The following is a 19750-nucleotide window of genomic DNA, read 5'->3' on the forward strand; positions in this document are numbered from 1 at the left end:
TCTAAAGCCAGCCCTATTCAATAATCGTTGTCCTCAGTTCTTGAGATAATACCAGACTCATAGGAGACCCTGGATCAATATTTGTGGAATAAAGAATGAATGAGGAGGCGATCGGAATTCAACCAGGTTATGAATGGGAGAGACACTTTAAAAGCTGACGCAGTCTGCAAGTAAGAGACGATGACAACACGCCTCATCTGCATCCCTCTGCCCTCCTGCGCCAGCAGCGCACTCCCCCGCACCCACCCACCCACCCATTCATCCATCCCAGGGTCGGAGACCCTGCCAATCGCGCGTCTCCCCGCGCCCACCGCCGGCTCCCGGCTGAACCAGGCGAGGCAGCGCACGGGGCTCCAGAGGCCGCCATGGAGAGGGTCGTGGGAGGAGCCCCGAGAGAACCGGGTGGGGGGCGGGGGATGACGGCGGCGAGAGCCCCAGCGGGGCGGGGCGGGCCCGAGCGTCCCGGCCGGGCTGCGGCGGAGCGAGCCGGGCCAGCTCTGCAGAAGGCGGCGGCTGGCTCGCCTGGACGGTCACATCCCGCTGCAGGGGCGGACGGGGGCAGCCGCACAGGCTGGCGCCCGGGGTCCCAGGACGCTCCGGCAACGCCCCTCCCGTTCCCCGCTCTCTGGGGGCCAGGCTGCGCCGCTAGTCCGAGCTCCGGGTTGGTGAAGGGGGCAGCTTCGCAGCCCCGCACCGGTGCCTGTGCTGCCTCTGCCCCCTGCCCGCCACTCGGTCCCGCGCTTGCCCGCCTTGCCGGGCCCGCGCCGGGATGGGGTAGGGGGCAGCGCCAGAGTGGAGCGATGGGCCGCCCTCTAGGCACCGAGCAGCCCCCCGAGGCCTGACCCACAGCGAGGACCCGCAGAGGTGGGTGTGGGCAGGGAGGACCGCCTGTCGGGTGGGCGCCGGGCTGATGCGGGGGCGAGGAAGGAGTGGAGTGGAGAGGGGGAACCCAGGGCGCGGGAAAACGAGAGGCGGTGGGCCGCTGGGGACTTCCTCCCCGCTCCCGGACGGCGGCTGCCCACCGTGCGTGTGTGTTCCGGACAGCCCCTGATCCTCATACAACTCCGGCCCCCGCCAGGACCCCGCCTGGATGTCAAGCAGATACCACCGTGCCCCGCAGCGAACGCGGCGGGGACCATGGCTTCGCTGATGCCCCTCTCCCCATACCTAAGCCCCACGGTCCTTTTGCTGGTCAGCTGTGACCTGGGCTTTGTGAGAGCCGGTGAGTAAAGAGAGGAGAGGTGGGGTGCAGAGGAGGGGGGCGCGGCCAAGCAGAGCTGGACTGTGGGGGGAAACCTGTTAACCTGGGCACACCCTGGCACCCCCTCCAGACCGGCCCCCCTCTCCTGTCAATGTGACCGTCACTCATCTCAGAGCCAACTCAGCCACTGTGTCCTGGGACGTCCCAGAAGGCAACATCGTCATTGGCTATTCCATTTCCCAGCAAGTATGAATCACCCTTCTGGGACCCCAACCTGTGTCCTTGGCCCCTGGCTTTCTGAACAAGATTTGTGTTACTTCCCCACCCCCACCCATTAAACTCTCCTTCCTCCCATGGGTGGGGAGCCTGGGAACTGCCCATTGGGTGTTCTAGAGTTTGGGCTCCAGCCCTTGTGGGCTGGGATGAGGCTGTCTTCATCTCTCTGCAGCGGCAGAATGGCCCTGGGCAGCGTGTGATCAGAGAGGTGAACACCACCACGCGCGCCTGTGCCCTCTGGGGCCTGGCTGAGGACAGCGACTACACCGTGCAAGTCAGGAGCATAGGCCTTCGAGGAGAGAGCCCTCCAGGACCCCGGGTGCACTTCCGAACCCTCAAGGGCTCTGACCGGCTACCCTCAAACAGCTCCAGCCCAGGTGAGGAGGAGTGGAGCTATTTAGAGCTCTGGCTTTGATGGGGCTCCATCACCTCATACTTGGTTCCCCTAGACAAGCAACAGTCTAGCCTCGGTGAATAGCAGGATGATTTCATTCATTGTACTGTCAGGAAAGGAAGGAAAAGGGGGTGGAATGAGGACTGGGGACAGCCAGGCCGATAAGGAATTGAGAGAAGCGCTTCTCAGCTGCTTATTATCCAACCCTATTTTACATCACATGCCCGAGCTAACACCTGACCCGCAGCTCTCCTGACTTCATGTTTCCAGCCACCTGTCCTCCCCAGTGGCTCACTCCCAAATATGAGCTGCCCCTGTAGTAATGTCAGAGGCCATAACAGATGAGTCTAAGTTGGTCCTTTCCCCTAGCTCCTCCATCCTGCTGGTGACATAGCTCTCAAGCTGGCCCAGTCAGTCATCTGGAGTCTGTCTCTGCCTTTCTCAGGCGATATCACGGTGGAGGGGCTAGATGGAGAGCGACCATTGCAGACGGGCGAAGTGGTCATCATTGTGGTGGTATTGCTCATGTGGGCTGGTGAGTAAACAACTGGGGGTGGGGAGGGACAGGGTGGGAACTGAAGGAGCAAAACTCAGGCAAGGTAGGAGGCATATCAAAGGGAACGGAAGGAAAGAAGAGAGGAGCTCCTTATCGGAGGGTGGTGATCAGGAGAAGCTGGATGAGAATGAGAGGAGGCTGCTGCTAGCCCAGAGAGGATGAGTGCGTGGACGCCACGACTTCAAGCATTTCCTCCTTGCATCTTCTATAAGCTGTTCATGGACACCTCACTACTTGGCCTGGCCGAGAGTGAGGAGATCACGATCAAGGCTCAGAGTGTGTCGTTGTGTTTCAGCGGTGATCGGGCTGTTCTGCCGTCAGTATGACATCATCAAGGACAACGACTCCAACAACAACCCCAAGGACAAGGGGAAGGGGCCAGAACACAGTCCTCAGGGAAGGCCAGTGGGAACAAGACAGGTGACGTGGGGACCAATGAGGGTGGAAAAGGTGGTTTTTATCCCAGAGGAGCAGCCAGGGAAAGAGGGAAGTGCAAAGAGGGATAGGAAAAGCAGAACAGAAAGTCAGGGAAGGAGGAGTCTGCAGAGAACTGGGAGGGCTCATGACCTTCATGAAATTAGAGACTCAGGCCATTTTCTTTCACAGAAAAAGTCGCCATCCATCAACACCATAGATGTCTGAATGGAGCAGCAGAACTGGAAGATGGCTGTGCTAACGGCCTGGGGCTGGGAGCAGTCCAAGTTGGGATGTTTCCAGGAGGGTGATGACACTCCCACAATCTCAGGCTGGTATCCACCCTCCTGGCACTGTCAGCAGGTCCAGAATGTGGATCTGTTGGAATAATCTGCACCCCTGGACCTGGAGCGTGGCTCTTCGGTGGGATGTCTCCTCCCATCCCCTCAGGCCCACTCGTCCAACACTGTCCCATTAGGTCCCCACTAGAGGGCCCCATTTCACCTGCATCAGGACTGCGCACACCCAGCTGCTCTCACATCTTGCCTCCTGTGGCTGTGGCAATGGAGACTCCTCCTTTCCCAGCAAGTGGACAGCAACACCCGGGCCTAGAGGTAGAGGCTGCGCTGCAGTACTCCAATGTCTTCCATGGCGCCTCAGGTGCTCCCCCTCTCACCTGGCAGCCTCTGCAGCTACTGGTGAGCTCACCTCCTTGGACATTTTTCCAATAAAGGTTCTTGGACAAACTGGAACTGTCTGATCAACCATACCGCACGCCAAAGACAGGGTCCACCTTGTGTCTCTGCTGACTTTGCAAGGGCTCCTTGAGCCAACTGCAGCTTGACAGAGGCACATTGTTGTAAGGTGTTGGCTTCCATTCTGCAGCCTAGAGTGGGTGGTGAGGGATGATCAAGAAGAAAAGGAATGGAACACTAAGCCTACATGGAAGTCCCCCTTGCACCAGTGGAAACCAAGTCATGTCACAAGAGGGGGCCGACAACTTTTCCATCTTCATTGCCCACATTGGCAGCCCAGCTCCTCACCATGATGTTTTCAGACTCCTTAGGGAACACTGGGTTAACAGTCCCAACAGGACTGAGCCCTGGGGACTAATGAAACAGTAGCTATGCAAATGGATCCCTCCACACCACATGCTCCTGTCCTGTGACTGCATGGCCTGCCTTCATTCTCCCTGGTGTCTTGGTTCAGTCAGTCAAAGTTGGTAATAATTGTTTGGCATACATGCGTTTGTATCCATGCTCAGTTACCGCATATAGAGGAGGATTCTGGAAATAAAACAAGGGATTGTGTATCCCCTAAACAGAGCATTATGATTTGAGCTCTGTGGAGAAGGGGGAGAAGGGTTGTTGCCTATGCTTTCCTTACTTCCAAAGGGTAGTTGGTAGCGTTGAAAGGAATGCCTGCTGACATTTTCAGCCATGGCAGGGGAAGGACACAGAATCTAAAAGGAGAGCACAGGAGATGTGATCTGGAGGGCGACAAGTCATATCCCAGGAAGAATATGGAGGACTCTTTGTGCATTTTAAATGGTACTGCTCTGCTACAAGGAGTGAGAATAGAAATTCTCAAAGGGACCCCAATGCAAAAAAAGATCAAGAAGTCAGCTAGCCACACATCCGACCCTGGGTGACCTGAGGGGAGCCAAGCTCCTGTCTGCCCTTCAGCCTAATCCAAACAGCAGGCTAATCCGGAGGTAAGGCACCTTCCCTTCCACGGCAAGGGGTTCCATGACACTTCTATCTCAAATTCTGGAAGCACCGTCAATTCCTGGGATAAGAGCGTCACCGGTAATATACAGAGCACACTAGGGTGATAACAAGCCAGGAGTGGAGAAGGAATGTCATTGCTATGAAAATCCATCAGCGTGGGTTGAATCCCAGTCCCATCTACGCCTGACTGTGTTCATTTGGGCAAGCAACTCTCCTCTAATCTAGACTCTCCCGTTCCGCAAAATGTGGCTAATAACCATGCTCTCCCCTTCAAAAGGTGGACAACGTTTAGCACAATTAGCCCCGTGGTCCTGTACAAGTTGGGTTCTATTCTGCCAACGGCAATAGGGCCATCCCAGCAGCCGCGCTGCCTCCTGAGGAGTTGGCAGGCTTCAAAGACAATGCCCTCAGGCTCGTCTATGTGCACCAAGGAGCAGCGAAGACGTAGCTACTGGACGCGGAGTTGGCCGAAGGCTGTGGGCGGGGCTCGCTCGTGAGTCGGCAGGCCACGACGCCATTGGTCGGAAGAAGATTCCGTCAGCTCTCCCGAGGGCCCGCCTCTCCCGCGGTGCGCCCAACCCCCGCTAGCTCTCACTGCGCTTGCGCACGCCCGGTTCTCTTACGTGCTGACCTTGCGACACGTGTGGCGCTCGGGTCGCGCGTCAGCGTCCACGGCTGTCGCTGCGACTGCGTGACGGGTTGTCCAGGTAACCGCCGGGAGTTGTCGCTGCCCTGTAGCCTCTGAGAGAAGGGTGTGCGTCATGCAGCTGAAGCACCTGAGGACCCTGCTGAGCCCTCAGGTGAGGAGTTGGCGTGTCTGACTTCCCGCCCCCGCCCGCCTTGCGTGGCTCGAGCTGAAAAGTTGAATCCTGTGTAGCGCCTGCTAGGTGACAGGAGGCAAAGTTTGCAGCGGTGACGGGATCCTGCCCCGCCGAACTGACGGATCACCGGCTGCTGTAGCCTTGGTTACATTCCATAAATAGCAATAGTCGGAGGGGCCCCGGGCTGAAACCTTTCGTTTGGAGGGTGAAGATGGAGAAACCTCAGAGTCACAAGAGGCTTGGCCCCAGGGAGGGTGGGTTTGCGGGGAGCGAGCAGACCAGAATCCGCATCCTAGTCCAGCCAGCCCTGTAGCCCAGTGACCTGCTTCTGTCGGGACTTCAGCCCCTGTCACACGCAAGTTCTCAAGTTGAGTGCTCCCCTTTGCCTAACGAGGGCAATGATAACAGCAACTTAAAGGGGGTGAACTAGGAAAACACAAGAGCGTTGTCAACTAAGAGGCTGAGGGCAGATTGTCAAAGCTGAAAGGACCGTATAATACAAAGGCAGTAAGAATGTCCTCCCTGACTGGAAGTTTGATACACATCAGAACAGCACGATTACCGGGTGAGACAGTGATTGAGAGAGTCAGAGATACCTGCGTTATGTTCTGGCGCGGTCCCTTGTGTCATGGAAGTTTTAAACTGAGTAAGTGGCTCAACGTTTCGATTCTCGGTTCCCTGCCTGTAGTATCTACATTAGGTTCATGGACTAAGTAGGATAGGGCATGTCAAACAGTTATCGAAACACCTTGTCTGCAGGGAGTGTTTGCTCAAGGTTAGGTGTTGTTATGCTGTACCCTACCGCACAGCATTCTCCTGACAGTTCGGTGAGCTGTGGGGCGTAGGGGAAAGGAAAATTAACTGTGGGAATCAAGACTGCTCAACAGAAGTGGCATTGAACACCCTGGGAAACAGCAGGTGATGGATTGAGATGTGCTTGGGTCCCTGCCACCCATGTGGGAGACCTGGGGAGACCTGGATGAAGTGCCAGGGTTTGAGCTTTGATCTAGCCGAGCCCTAGCTTGTGGTGATTGTCCCAGTAACAGAAGATCTCTACTTATCTCTGTCTCTGAGTTTTGAATAAAAGTGCTTTTCTAAGTTTGTGGAAATGGAATTAGAAGAAGCTTCTTTAAGTGTGGTGCTGAAGTAATAGAAGGAACTTAGAGTGACAGAGAGTTGGACTATTGCTCAGAAAGCTGCTCTCTGAATGTATAATTTGAAAATCCCTTTTCCCTAATGGAAAAATTGGAAAAAGAATTCTTCTTCAGTCTTTCTAAATAAGATGATGTCATGATGCAAGCATGGCCCAGTGCCCAGGCTTGGCATGGCTGTGAAGCAGGGTGATCCACAAAGGTTGGTGAGGCACCCTCTGCCCTCCCAGCCTCAGGTAATGAAGAGTTGGAGGAGAATAGTGGTGATAGTGGTGATAGTGGTGATAGTGGCTGTTTCCAGGCTCTGATTTGAATATTTTGGTGTCAAAGAGCCCTTTAACTTCTGATTTTGGAAATAGATGAGTCAAGAGTGAGAGGTGTTATAAACCAGAGTCCTAGAGGGAGAGAAATTAACAACCATTGGAACAGAAGCTAGTAAGTATTTTTTGTTTGTTTGTTTGTATTTCATGCAGCCAAGCCTTTAGTGACAGAACCAGAGAAGGTTTAGAAGACTGAATGGTAGAAAGGACAAACAGGATAAGAATTGCCCACCAGAAAATGATCACCTTCTTAAAAGATTTATTTTATTTGTTTGAAAGGCAGAGTCAGAGAGAAGGAAGTAGAGAAACAGAAATCTTTCATCCATTTCTTCACTCCCCATACAGCCAAGGCAAACCCAAACAAAAGGCAGGAGCCAGGACCCAGGACCCAGGACCCAACAGCTTCTTCTAGGTTTCCCATACAGTAGCAGGGGCTAAAGGACTTGGACCATCCTCCGCTGCTTTCCCAGGATCATTAGCAAGGAGCTGGATCAGGAGCAGAGCAGCCTGGACTGAAGCTGGCACCCATACGGGATGCCTGTGTTGCAGTCAGTGGCTTTACCTGAAATACCAAAGCATCTGCCCTGAGACAATCACTTTTAAGGTGATTCCTGTGAAGTGGATAGTGCAGAAGTACCATTTTTTTATTTTAAGTCTCAACTCTAATTATATACTCATTTTAGACCTTATGCTGTATCTTTCTCATTGTCAATTTAGCCCAGAATTTCTTAGCCTCACTTCAGAAGTTTTGCCTAAACTGACCCAGTCTGTTTTCCCTGCTTAACCTCCTCTAATAAAAAAATTAGTTATTAGTTTATTTGGAAAGTACAGTTACAGAGGAAAGTAGAGAGAGATTCTCCATCTATTGCTACATTCCCCAGTTGGCCACAGTCGCCAGCGTGGGTGGGGCCTGCCTGGAGTCAGGAGCATGAAACTACATCCCAGTCGCACAGGTGGGTGACAAGGACTCAAAGTTTTTAGACCATCTGCTGCTGCCTTCTCAGGTTTACTAACAGGGAGCTGGATGGGAAGTGGAGCAGTTGGGACTTGAGCCAGCACTCAATGTGATGCTGGTATCAAAGGCCATGGCTTAACCAGCTGTGCCATAACGCTGGTCTGGTCAATTTTTTTTACAAGACAGTCTCAGCTAGACTTACTCTTTCTTAACCAGAACTTGCCTTTGCTTATGTTATTCACTACACCTCAAATAATTTCCCTCTCAACTCTATCCATTCATCAAAGTATAATTTACAATCATTGACCATTGCTGTGGCATGGCACATAAAACTGCCTCCCACAGTGCCAGCATCCTGTATGAGTTCTGGTTCATATCCTGGCTGCTCCACTTTTTTTTTTTTCTTTTTTTCTAATTTATTTTTTGTTTTACATTTGGCTGTTCCACTTCTAATCCAGTTCCCTGCTTTTGGCCTAGGAAAGCAGCAGAGGATGACTTAAGTCCTTGGGCTCTTGCACTCATGCAGGAAACCCAGAAAGAAGCTCCTGGCTCCTGGCTTCAGATCAACTCAGCTTCAGCCATTGCAGCCATTTGAAGAGTGAACCAGCAGATGGAAGATCCTTCTGTCTCTCCTCTTCTCTCTGTAATATCTGCCTTTCAAATAGAAATAAATGAATCAGGCCTGGCGCCGTGGCCTACCGGCTAAAGTCCTCTCCTTGAGTGCGCCGGGATCCCATATGGGCGCCGGTTCTAATCCCGGCAGCTCCACTTCCCATCCAGCTCCCTGCTTATGGCCTGGGAAAGCAGTCGAGGACGGCCCAAAGCCTTGGGACCCTGCACCCACGTGGGAGACCCGGAGGGGGCTCCATTCTCCTGGCTTCAGATCGGCGTAGCACCGGCCATTGCAGCCGCTTGGGGAGTGAACCATCAGACAGAAGGTCTTCCTCTCTGTCTCTCCTCTTCTCTATATATATCTGACTTTGCAATAAAAATAAATAAATCTTTTTTTAAAAAAATAAATAAATCATGGGAGGATTTTAAAAGGCTTTTAAAAATTATAAAATTATCTTGGGCCTCTCCAAACAATGTTATAAGTACTGTTTTTAACAGGACTTCTCATATTTGCACGAACATACAGATCCTAAGGCAAAGTTTAAGTTGTGTTCTTTATCTCTGTCCATATCTGGCCAAGAGCTTTCCTCAGTAGAGTGTTTAAAAATATTAATTGAGAGCCCAGTGAGATAGCCTAGTGGCTAAATCCTCACCTTACATCTGCTGGGATCCCATATGGGTGCCAGTTCATGTCTTGGCTGCTCCATTTCCCTTCTAGCTTGCTGCTTGTGCCCTGGGAAAGCAATGGAGGATGCCCAAAGCCTTGGAACCCCATACTCATGTGGAAGACCTAGAGACACTCCTAGTTTCAGATTAGCTCAGCTCCAGCCATTGTGGACACTTGGAGAGTGAACCAGCCAGTGGAAGCTCTCTCTTTCTCTCTTTTCCTCTTCCACCTCCTCCTCTCTGTAAAATCTGTCTTCCCAATAAAAAGAAACAAACCAAATATTAATTGAATAAATAGCCAAATGCCAAAACTTATCAAACCAAGTGAATATGTTTCAGTGGCTGATCTGGGGTAAGAGGAGACAAGGAGTGCATTGAATCATCACAGCGGTACAGTTTACTCATTGCCTCTTAGGGATTTTGCATTATGGGTCTCTAAAAGCAGATTATCCTCCTAGTCTTGGGTCTGATGGCCTTGGAGATGCCATAGGCATCTCTTTGTTTTAAGGAAAGGACCAGGGTCCAGTCACCACTGGTGATGCTGACATCCTATATGATCACAGATTCAAGTTCTGGCTGCTCTGCATCTGATTTAGCTCCCTACCAATGTGCCTGGAAAAGCACTGAAAGATGGCCTTTGGCGGCCATTCACCTGGGAGGCCTGATTGAAGCGCCTGGCTCCTGACTCTGCCCGGTCCAACCCTGGCTATTGGGGTTAGTGAGCCATTCTATGGAAGATCTCTCCCTTTGACTCTTCCTTTGTAACACTGCCTTTCAAAGAAAAAGATAAATAAGAAATAAAAAATTAAAAAAAAAAAGATCATGACAGGAAGAAAAGCAACCAAAGTCACACTAGAAAGAATGGAACTGGAAACGCTTTTGTCCTTCTAGACCAACATCTCAGTTTATTTTTACCCATTTTTCTCTGCAGGATGGAGCTGCAAAAGTGACCTGCATGGCTTGGTCCCAAAACAATGCCAAATTTGCTGTGTGTACTGTGGACCGAGTTGTATTGCTGTACGATGAACATGGGGAGCGAAGAGATAAGTTCTCCACCAAGCCAGCTGACATGAAGGTAAAGAGAGGTATACCCCTGTGTATTTTAGCCTGTTGGTGAGGCCTTACAAATTTGAGTTTGAATTTGGAAGACTTCCTAACCCAGTTCTTCCTGGCCATAGACATATAGGAAATAGCCTATCCCAGCCTTTTTTGGTTTGAATCTCTCAGGCTTTTAGAACACACATGCATCTTTTTTCTTTTGTGTATACTCACTCTGCCTTTTATTTACTTATTTACTTACTTACTTATTTATTTTTGACTCTTAGTATGGCAGAAAGAGCTACATGGTAAAGGGCATGGCTTTTTCTCCGGATTCCACTAAAATTGCCATAGGACAGACGGATAACATTATCTATGTCTACAAGATTGGAGAGGATTGGTAAGGCTATAAACTGGGAGATGGTGTTGCCCAGAAAAGAAGGGGAAGGCAAGAGAAATGCCCCACTGGGGTGGAGGATCAGGGAGCATGGGGAGCCCAGTTCAGGCATGAATGACAGACTCCCGAATCTTCCTTACCATTGCCCACCCTGAGTATTCTACAATCCCAATCCTGAACAAATCAGTCTGAGGTCACAGGAAAGCCCGTAAGATTCTGGGTTCCAGAGTGGTGTTGTGTCTTTGCTATGAATTGTCCCAAAGCTACTCACTCTGCCTCTCATGCCTCCTCTTAGGGCTTCCACGGAGTGATAGGAAGCCCTAATGGGCTGGGGAAAGTGTTTGCCCGTTCTTCCCTTCTTTTTGGCACTTTAGTCACGGAAGTAGTTTTTAATATGCTTTCCCTCCTTTTATTTGGCAGGGGTGACAAGAAAGTTATCTGCAACAAGTTCATTCAGACGGTAAAATTCAGACCAGTCCGGGGAGCTTAAGATGTGCAAACATTGATCTGTCTGTGGGTTTATAAATGTAACCAGGAGTTGCCCTTTGTAATGGCTGAGTGGGACTTTGCGTGCTGCCTCTCTGTTATTGTTATCTGCTGGCCTCCTAGGAACCCAGTGCTGTGCCTTCCTCGGGGATAGGACACTGGAGTGTGACATGTGGTGGGGCACTGACTGTTCTGCATGTAGTAACCCACAGATACAGTCGTCCTTCTCATCATGTCTCCCATGCAGAGTGCTGTCACGTGTCTGCAGTGGCCAGCAGAATACATCATTGTCTTTGGACTGGCTGAAGGCAAGGTAAACAAGGGAAGGGAAACTCAGGGGCGTGCTGGGTGGAGAAAGTGGTTCTGGAGAGAAAACTGGTCATTCCTCTCTCTGAGGGTCAAGTTGTGCACTGTGGAGGATGCACAGGGACCAGATATGTGGCTTCAGTTTTTTGTTTGTTTTTGTTTTTTTTTTTTTCCTTTTTCTTCCCTTAGGGCTTTAGGTGAAGTTCAAAGTGGTCTAACCAGAATCTTGTCTGTTCTCTCATTTTCAGGTCCGTTTAGCAAACACTAAGACAAATAAATCATCTACCATCTATGGAACAGATTCTTATGTGGTATCACTGACAACAAAGTAAGTAAGGGAGAACCCAGAAGTGTTAAGTTCAAGCTGTGGGGAAGTCTGGACTGGGAGACTGTTGTGGAAAAGATGGGACAACTGGTAGTAGAAACCATGGGCAGGCTAATGTTTGACTGAGAAAGGAGGTTGTTCTAGGCAACGAGAATAACGTCTTCCTGTATGTCTGTCTTTTCCTTTCACCCCCTAGTTGCTCCGGGAAAGGGATCCTCTCTGGCCACGCAGATGGTACCATCGTTAGGTATTTCTTTGATGATGAAGGCTCTGGAGAGTCACAGGTGTGATGAACAAAGGATGCTGGGGGGCAGGGGAGAAGGGAATTCCAGGAGTCCTCCCAGGAGAGGCTGGACGTCTGAGGCGTTGAGGCAGAAGGAGGAGGCTGAAGGAGACCTTAGGGAGTGACGGAATGCTGCCATGGGAAGGCTTTGTGGTTGGGGGACTGTAGCTCCGCTACTAAAAGAAAGACAGAGTCAGGGGAAGGAACGTTTCCACAAAGAGAAATGAAAATGCTGAAGAGAAGAGAACTGGAAGATGATTCCCGTTTATGTTTAAAAATGTATTTATGTATATCAATTCAAAGGAAAAAAAAGTAACTATTTGCTCTGGAAGGGGAAAAGCAAAGAGGAGGGAAAGAAGGAAACCTTGGTGTCTACTTTGTATAATTCAGTATTGCTTGAATCATTTATATGTGACTTGCACACTTGTGTGTTCACACACGAGTCTGAGACCATAAGATGGTTTGTGAAACCTTCCAAGTGAGATGCATTGAGGTGGGAGAAAACTGTTGGAAGAAAGGTTTCTGTAGGATAGGATGATCAGAAAGAGTGACTTCGGGCTGGAAATGAGGCTTTCTAAGGTAGCGTCCTCAGAAAGTGATTGCAACCCTGTACTTCTCAGGGAAAGTTGGTGAGCCACCCGTGTCCACCCTACGCCCTGGCTTGGGCAACCAACAGCATTGTGGCTGCAGGCTGCGACCGGAGGATTGTGGCCTATGGGAAGGAAGGCCAAGTGCTGCAAACTTTTGATTACAGCCGTGACCCCCAGGAGCGGGAGTTCACCACAGCCGCAGCAAGTCCTGGAGGCCAGTCCGTGGTGCTGGGGAGCTATGACAGGTAGGTCCCCTTTCCAGTGACCTGTTCAGTCTGCTTTGTCTGTGTACCCACACCTTTTCAGCCTCATCCTTCTGAGCTTGAGTGGGAGGATGGACTGGAGCCAGGCCTACACTGGAAAGACAGTCTCAAGGCTGTTGGTTCACGTGGTCCTCTTCAAGCTCCTGCTGCCCGTTGTCCTGCTGGCAGTTCCAGAATGCACCATGCTCTTGTTTCATCTCCATGCCTCTCCCTGGGCTCCCACAGCAGAGTCCTTCTCTGTTGTGTTTGTATTTCTGTTGCCCTCCTCAGCCCATGAGCGTGGAGTTTATCACATGATATTCCAGTTCTGTTTTTGTGTCAATCTGGTTAGACTGAAGAGTCCTTGAGAAGAAGGCTTCTTATTCATCTTTGTATCTCCAGTAACTAAATCAGCATTTGATTTGTAATCCATACTCAGATGTGTGGCCGAATAGCACACACACAGCTGGGTCTCACCACTCTGCGGCAGCGCGTCTCCTCCTAGCCTTGCTGACCTGTCTTCTTAAGCCTCTCAGCCATACATTTCTTGTGTTCCTTTTTCTTCCCTGACTCTATTTTTCTTTTTCCACTTTTTCTCTACTACTGACAGTCCATTTTTCTCACCTGCCCTTATTCTTTCATTTTCTCCACTGTCATCATTCCTTTGTTCCATTTTATTTATGCCTTGATTTCCCGTCTTTGTGTCATCTCCTACTAGACTTCCCACCTTATCCATTCTCTTATTCCCTTTCTTCTGATATAGCAAGACCAGCTTCCTCCATCTCTTCTGAAAACCACATGCTTTTTTCAGGCTTCGTGTGCTCAACTGGAGCCCTCGAAGAAACATCTGGGAAGAGGCAAGACCCAAGGAAATTGCCAACTTGTACACCATCACAGCGTTGGCCTGGAAGCGAGATGGCTCACGGCTCTGCGCGGTGTGTTACTCCTAATCTTTTGCTTCATTGTTGACTTCCTCTAAATTAGGGAAAAAAGAAAAAACACTTTATCCCAAAGCACTCTCCATGACACTAGAAAATCTACTGTTTCCTTCTGAACCCAACTTAAACATCCAGTGTTGGGCCCGGCGCAGTAGCCTACTGACTAAAGTCCTTGCCTTGCACACGCCAGGATCCCATATGGGCACCGGTTCTAACCCTGGCAGCCCTGCTTGCCATCCAGCTCCCTGCTTGTGGCCTGGGAAATTTGGGAGCCTGCACCTGCGTGTGGGAGACCCGGAAGAAACTCCTGGCTCCTGGTTTCAGATCAGATCAGCTCCAGCCATTGCGGCCTCTTGGGGAGTAAATCAACGGACAGAAGATCTTCCCCCTCTGTCTCTCCTTCTCTTTGTATATCTGACTTTCAAATGAAAATAAAATCTTAAAAAAAATTCAGTGTTAAAGGCAGGAAAGAGAAATTTGCGCTTCCTTGGAGACTGGTAGGGGCAGAGTTGTATAGGAAGGGCTGACTTTTCCCTTATTACCTCTTCAGTCAGTGAGCCCTGTGGTTACTGCCTCTTTCCTTCTGCCTTCTTTTTATTTGTTTATTTTAAAGATTTATTTATTTTTATTGGAAAGTCATATTTGCAGAGAGGAGAGACAGAAAGATCTTATGTCCCCTGGTTCACTCCCCAAGTGGCCACACGGCTAGAACTGAGCTGATCTGAAGCCAGGAGCCGGGAGCTTCTTCCAGGTCTCCCGTGCAGGCTCAGGGTCCCAAGGCTTTGGGCATACTCCACTGCTTTCCCAGGCCACAACAAGGAGCTAAGTGGGAAGTAGAGAAGCTGGGATACGAACCAGTGCCCATATGGGATCCTAACACATGCAAGGCGAAGATTTAACCACTAGGTTGCCACGCTGAGCCCTCCTTCTGCTGTTTCCACAAGCTTCTAGCCATTTTTTGTCAACTCCTTAGATTCAAGAGCGTAATGGAGTGGTGTGATCCCATGTCAGCATACTGTGTGTTTGTGTGTATCTTTCCATTCTAGGGCACACTTTGTGGTGGTGTGGAACAGTTTGACTGCTGCCTCCGAAGGAGCATTTACAAGAACAAGTTTGAGTTGACATATGTGGGGCCTAGCCAGGTAAGCAGCAGACAGCTTGCTGCTCAGAGATTTTGCATAACTCACTTCCCTGCCTTGTGGCCTTAGCCACAATGTCAAGTGTAATTCTCTAACAGAGCTGCTCCGGGGAACAGAATGCATCACAGCACCTCTTTTTCATTTTCCTGCTATATAATTATTCCAGCTTATTCTAAGAAAATGCTTAAGCCATAGACTTAATAATAGATGCACTATTGACCAGGACAGTGGGTAATGCCAAGATGAACTCTGTTGTGCGTATGGTGTTGCAGGCTAACTTTTTTAATTCCTCAGTCCACTTGTTCCTTTTTTCTACTTCTGTCCTTTTACACATTTTTACATTTTATACATTCTTGTTGTGTGTGAGCACTGTTAAGCACTGAGAATATAGAGATAATTGTCTAGGGGATGTTGTTCCATAATCAACGAGATGATTATAGCAAAGACCGCAAACATACCAAAAACAGTATAGATGCTCTGATAAATGATGTAAGGGAGCTATTGAAACATAAAGAGAGTGATTGGCTTTATTCAGTGGAACTTGTAGAATCATATACTGAAAGAGGTCATGTATGGAAATGTTTCATAAATAGTGAAGCCCTGTGTAAACCTGAGGCACCATTGTTAACAGTATCACAGCCCAGGTAAGGGAAGCCAGATGCTGGTTTTGGTAAGCACCGTGAATATGAGCAAAGGACATAGCAAATTCACCCTTCTCTTGAGCTGGGGAAGCCAAAGGGACTCAGACTTGTCCCTTCCCAAGGTGATTGTGAAGAACCTGTCATCGGGGACGCGAGTGGTGCTCAAGTCACACTATGGCTATGAAGTGGAAGAGGTGAAGATCCTGGGAAAGGAACGTTACTTGGTGGCCCACACATCAGACACGTTGCTGCTGGGGGACCTGAACACTAATCGGCTTAGTGAGGTAGGGACCAAAACTGAAGAAGAGGAAATAGGACACCTGGGCTTGTTCCATCTATGGACCCAGGGTCCCTAGGGATAAAATCTCAATAAGAAGCACTGATATTCTGTTGTTGGGGGCCTAGTGTTGGCAAAGAAGACCCAGGAGGCTTAGAATCCTGGAGCAAGAAGTACCATAGTTGGACTGTTTCTGTGCCATCTCTGAAAACCGTAGGGACCAGGGCACAATCTGAAATAGCACCAGCACAGAACCTCCCCACACTTGATGTGTCTCCCAGGAGGTAATCATCCGGGTTGTTTCTCCTGTCCTCTTCCTTTCTACAGGTAGCCTGGCAGGGATCTGGTGGCAATGAGAAATATTTCTTTGAAAATGAGAATGTGAGTAGAGCTTGATTCACCATTAGTGTGATAAGCCTCTTTCTAGCTCCTGTGTGTCAGAAGGGTGGCAAGTGGCAGGAGATGGGGAGTTAACAGATAATGACAGAGGGAGGAAGAAATAGGTAGGGGACCAGAACTGGGAGAAAAGTGGGAGTCACCTTGAACTGCCAGTATTGCTCCCCTCTGCTGTTTTATTCCATGCCACCTCCTACCATGTGACAATCTCATTCTTTCCCAGGTATGCATGATCTTCAACGCTGGAGAGCTAACCTTGGTGGAATATGGGAGTAATGACACCCTGGGTTCGGTACGCACTGAATTCATGAACCCCCACCTCATCAGGTAACCTCACATAGATCTCCAAATCCTTCAAACCCAGAGTAGTTCTTTTTTCACTTCTAAATCCTATGTCTTGAGGTTAGTCGAAAAAACTCAAACCATATGGTACTTTTGAGCCCTTGATAAATCTCTTGACTACTTCAGCCCATCTGGCCTTACCTCAACCTTCGTGTGTTTCAGCGTCCGTATTAATGAGAGGTGTCAGCGAGTAATGGAAGATAACAAGAAATTGGCTTATCTTGTTGATATTAAGACTATTGCTATAGGTAAGATTCTCTTCTACTTTTAATGACAAAATAGATGTTTGTATTATACTCCTATATCTCAGGGTTATGTTAGATGGGGAATCCAGGAATCTGAGAAGATAACAGGTAAAATGTAATTGTATTTTAAGAGTAAAGCCATGCAGTGTGGAAGACTATATGTGTGGTCTATACTTAAATTCTAGCTACAGTCCCACTGGTATATACCATATATAGGCCTGTCCATATTCATTGCATATGTTCTTTGCATATGTTCCCGGAGTGAAAACTTGTGAATAGAAGAGAATTTTCTTGTTTAGGTTTCATCAAGTCAGAGACTCTTAGCACTGGAAGGGGACTTGTTTTCTTGTAAAGTTTATCATTGATAACTATGATGACAAAGACTATTTTCATCTCACAAATGTTTGAATTTGTAAATTTTATCTGATATATATATATATTGACATTTAATTTTATCATGAAACATTTCAAGCATAGTTAAAAGTACAAAGAATAACATAGGGTTCTCTAAAAAGTACACAGGTTAGCCTGCCTGTGTAGGATACCTCCAGAATGGGATTCAGGTCAAACAATCCACTTCTCTCTTTCCTGCCTATGTGATCATGGATGATAACTTACATAACCTTTTTGTCTCTCAGTGTCCTCACCCACAAAATAGAAACAAAATTAGTTTCTGCCTCATAGAAGACCTTAAGCAATTTCGTATATATACCAAATGCTTAATAAATAATCACTAGCTATTCATAGTGATGATATTATTTATTTACCGATACCCAGGTCTGTCAAATCCTAACATCTCTTATTCATGGACATTTTTTTTTTACTATTACAGTGATTCAGTTCTCTAAGGTCTATACTTAGAGTGGAACTGCTGAATCATACAGGAAGTATATCTTTAACTTCGCTAAATAATTTCCAAATTGCTCTCCAAAGAGGTTGGACCAATTTGCACCTTCCTCAGCAGTTAAGAGTTCCCACTATGCGACATCCTTTCCAGTGCTTGAAATTGCCTGCTTCAGAATTTGGCTCACTACTATATCTGAAACAATATATCACATTAATTTCATTTATTTTTTTAATTTATTGACCATTTGGATTACTTCTTCTGTGAGTTGCCAGTTCCTGTCCCTTAGCTCATTTTTTAAATCAAGTTGTCTCTTACTGACGTGAAGTTCTTTGCAAATATATCCATAGACTCTAACAGTTATTTGCATTACAGATATTTTGTCTCTTCTCTCCTTTTGGGCATCTTTTTATGTTCAGACATTTTAAATTTTAATGTATTTCGTTTGTTACTTTAAAAAGTTTCTGATTTTTTGTGGTCTTATTTTAAAAATTCTTCCCTGTTCCTTCCTGTACTTTAACATTTGAAAATTTTGCTTTTCACCTGGAATTTATTTTTATGTATAATGTGGGTGGAGATCTAATTTTGTGGGACTTTTTCTTTCCTATATGTTTAGCCAGTTACTGAAAGTCCATTCTTCACCCACTAATTTGTAATGTCATTTCTCTTATAAACCAGATTTCCACAAACATGAGCCTTTTCTTAAGATAGTATTACGTCTCATGAACGTTCTGTTTTTTTAAATTATAATTTATCTATTTGAGAGACAGGAAGACAAAAATGTCCCAGATGTCGGCAGTGATCAGGCTGAAGTTAGGAGCTAGGAACTAAGTCCAGTCTCTCCCCTGGTGGTGAGAACCTACCTAGTGGAATATACTGCACGTTAACAGGAGCTGGAGTCAGAAATCCAGGCCAGAGCTGCGTGTCGACCCAGGTGCCGCAGCGTGGGACTCGGGCAACTCAACTCCTGGGCCGAGCACCACTCCTTGAAGACTGAAACTCTAGACAAGTCAATAGGCTGTGTAGGTCCCATTTTCAATGTGTACAAAGTGACATCCTTTTCTTAAACCTTTTTTTTTTTTTTTGTCACCAACCCCTTTGAGTGTTTAAAAAAATCACAGAAAAAATACATGCACACATAATTTTGTATATAATTTTAAAGTTCAAAGACAGAGAGTAGTTGGGCCCCTGCAACTCACATGGAAGACTTAGATGAATTTCTGGGCTCCTGGCACAGCCTGAGCCGTCGCAGTCTTTCAGGGACTGAACCTGTTTCTTGCTCTCACTCACTCCTCCTGTCACTCTGCCTTTCACATAAATAATGTTTTAAATGTATGTCAGCAAGAGTTGTGAATAGGTTTTAATCAGGAGACTGCTTGAAAGCATCGTAGCCAACCATGAGTGGTCTAAATGTGATCATCTCTTCCATTTTTTTACAGGATTGAGATCAAACTGAAGCATTCACCCTCTGCATTGACCAGCCTAACTTTAGTCAGAGATTTCTCCTACTTCTCTCTGAATTCCTTCCCCACTTTTCACCCTTAAGTGTTCTGATTCCACAGGCACTCAAATTTTTGTGTGACTCCCCAGAGAGAATGTGATTGTTAAGGTCATTTGGTTCATCAGCTTTGACTAGGTGTGCTGAGATTGGCTCATCCTTAATGTGCACTCTACTGCCCTCTAGAGGGCTTCATGAGTAATAGATACGACCTGGTCAGGATTGTTTTGAGGCAATGCAAGTTTCAGAGAAGCAATCTCTTTAAAAAAACAAACAAAAAAAAAATGTGTGTGTGTAAAAGAGAAAGAAAAAGCCAGCAAGACACACTAAGATAGCCCGTTCTCTAGGAGATCTCACTCCCCAAATGCCTGCAGTAGCCAGGACTGGGCCAGCCAAAAGCCAGAAACTCAGGGACTCAATCCAGGTCTCTCATAGGGCACTGCAAGGACCCAGTCGCTTGAGCCATCCTCTGCTACCTCCCTCCGTGGTTGCACATTAGCAGGATTCTAAAACTGGGAGCAGGGCTAGTGACTATCCCAAGCAGCATGCTAACTACAACACTAAATACCCACCCCAAACTCTCATTTCTTGATGGGTTAGGACCTTTGGAGTTAACTGCAGAGTTAAATAAAACCTTCTATTACAAGAAGCCCAGTTTCTTAGGCAT

General features: G+C 48.0%; 2 protein-coding genes across 2 annotated transcripts in view; both read left to right on the forward strand.

The window, feature by feature from the left end:
• The first annotated feature begins 457 nt into the window (after positions 1-457).
• FNDC4 (fibronectin type III domain containing 4) lies at positions 458-3384 on the forward strand. The gene is made up of 7 exons (XM_004582690.4): positions 458-864; positions 1079-1222; positions 1332-1447; positions 1650-1854; positions 2317-2406; positions 2723-2847; positions 3034-3384. Exons 2-7 carry the CDS (start codon positions 1138-1140, stop codon positions 3067-3069), a joined length of 657 nt encoding a protein of 218 aa, XP_004582747.1. The 5' UTR covers positions 458-864; positions 1079-1137; the 3' UTR covers positions 3070-3384.
• A 1819-nt stretch (positions 3385-5203) lies between these two features.
• Positions 5204-19750, forward strand: part of IFT172 (intraflagellar transport 172) — a 34545-nt gene continuing 19998 nt past the window's right edge. Inside the window, exons 1-14 of the mRNA XM_004582689.4 lie at positions 5204-5371; positions 10028-10171; positions 10422-10534; positions 10952-10991; positions 11265-11330; positions 11572-11651; positions 11845-11932; positions 12552-12766; positions 13575-13698; positions 14748-14843; positions 15604-15765; positions 16086-16139; positions 16378-16481; positions 16659-16744. Of these exons, the coding sequence (XP_004582746.2) occupies positions 5333-5371; positions 10028-10171; positions 10422-10534; positions 10952-10991; positions 11265-11330; positions 11572-11651; positions 11845-11932; positions 12552-12766; positions 13575-13698; positions 14748-14843; positions 15604-15765; positions 16086-16139; positions 16378-16481; positions 16659-16744 (1411 nt within the window). The 5' untranslated portion in view covers positions 5204-5332. The remainder of the gene's footprint in view (positions 5372-10027; positions 10172-10421; positions 10535-10951; positions 10992-11264; positions 11331-11571; positions 11652-11844; positions 11933-12551; positions 12767-13574; positions 13699-14747; positions 14844-15603; positions 15766-16085; positions 16140-16377; positions 16482-16658; positions 16745-19750) is intronic.

This window comes from Ochotona princeps, chromosome 8 (assembly GCF_030435755.1).
Source record: "Ochotona princeps isolate mOchPri1 chromosome 8, mOchPri1.hap1, whole genome shotgun sequence".
NCBI classification, from domain to species: domain Eukaryota; kingdom Metazoa; phylum Chordata; class Mammalia; order Lagomorpha; family Ochotonidae; genus Ochotona; species Ochotona princeps.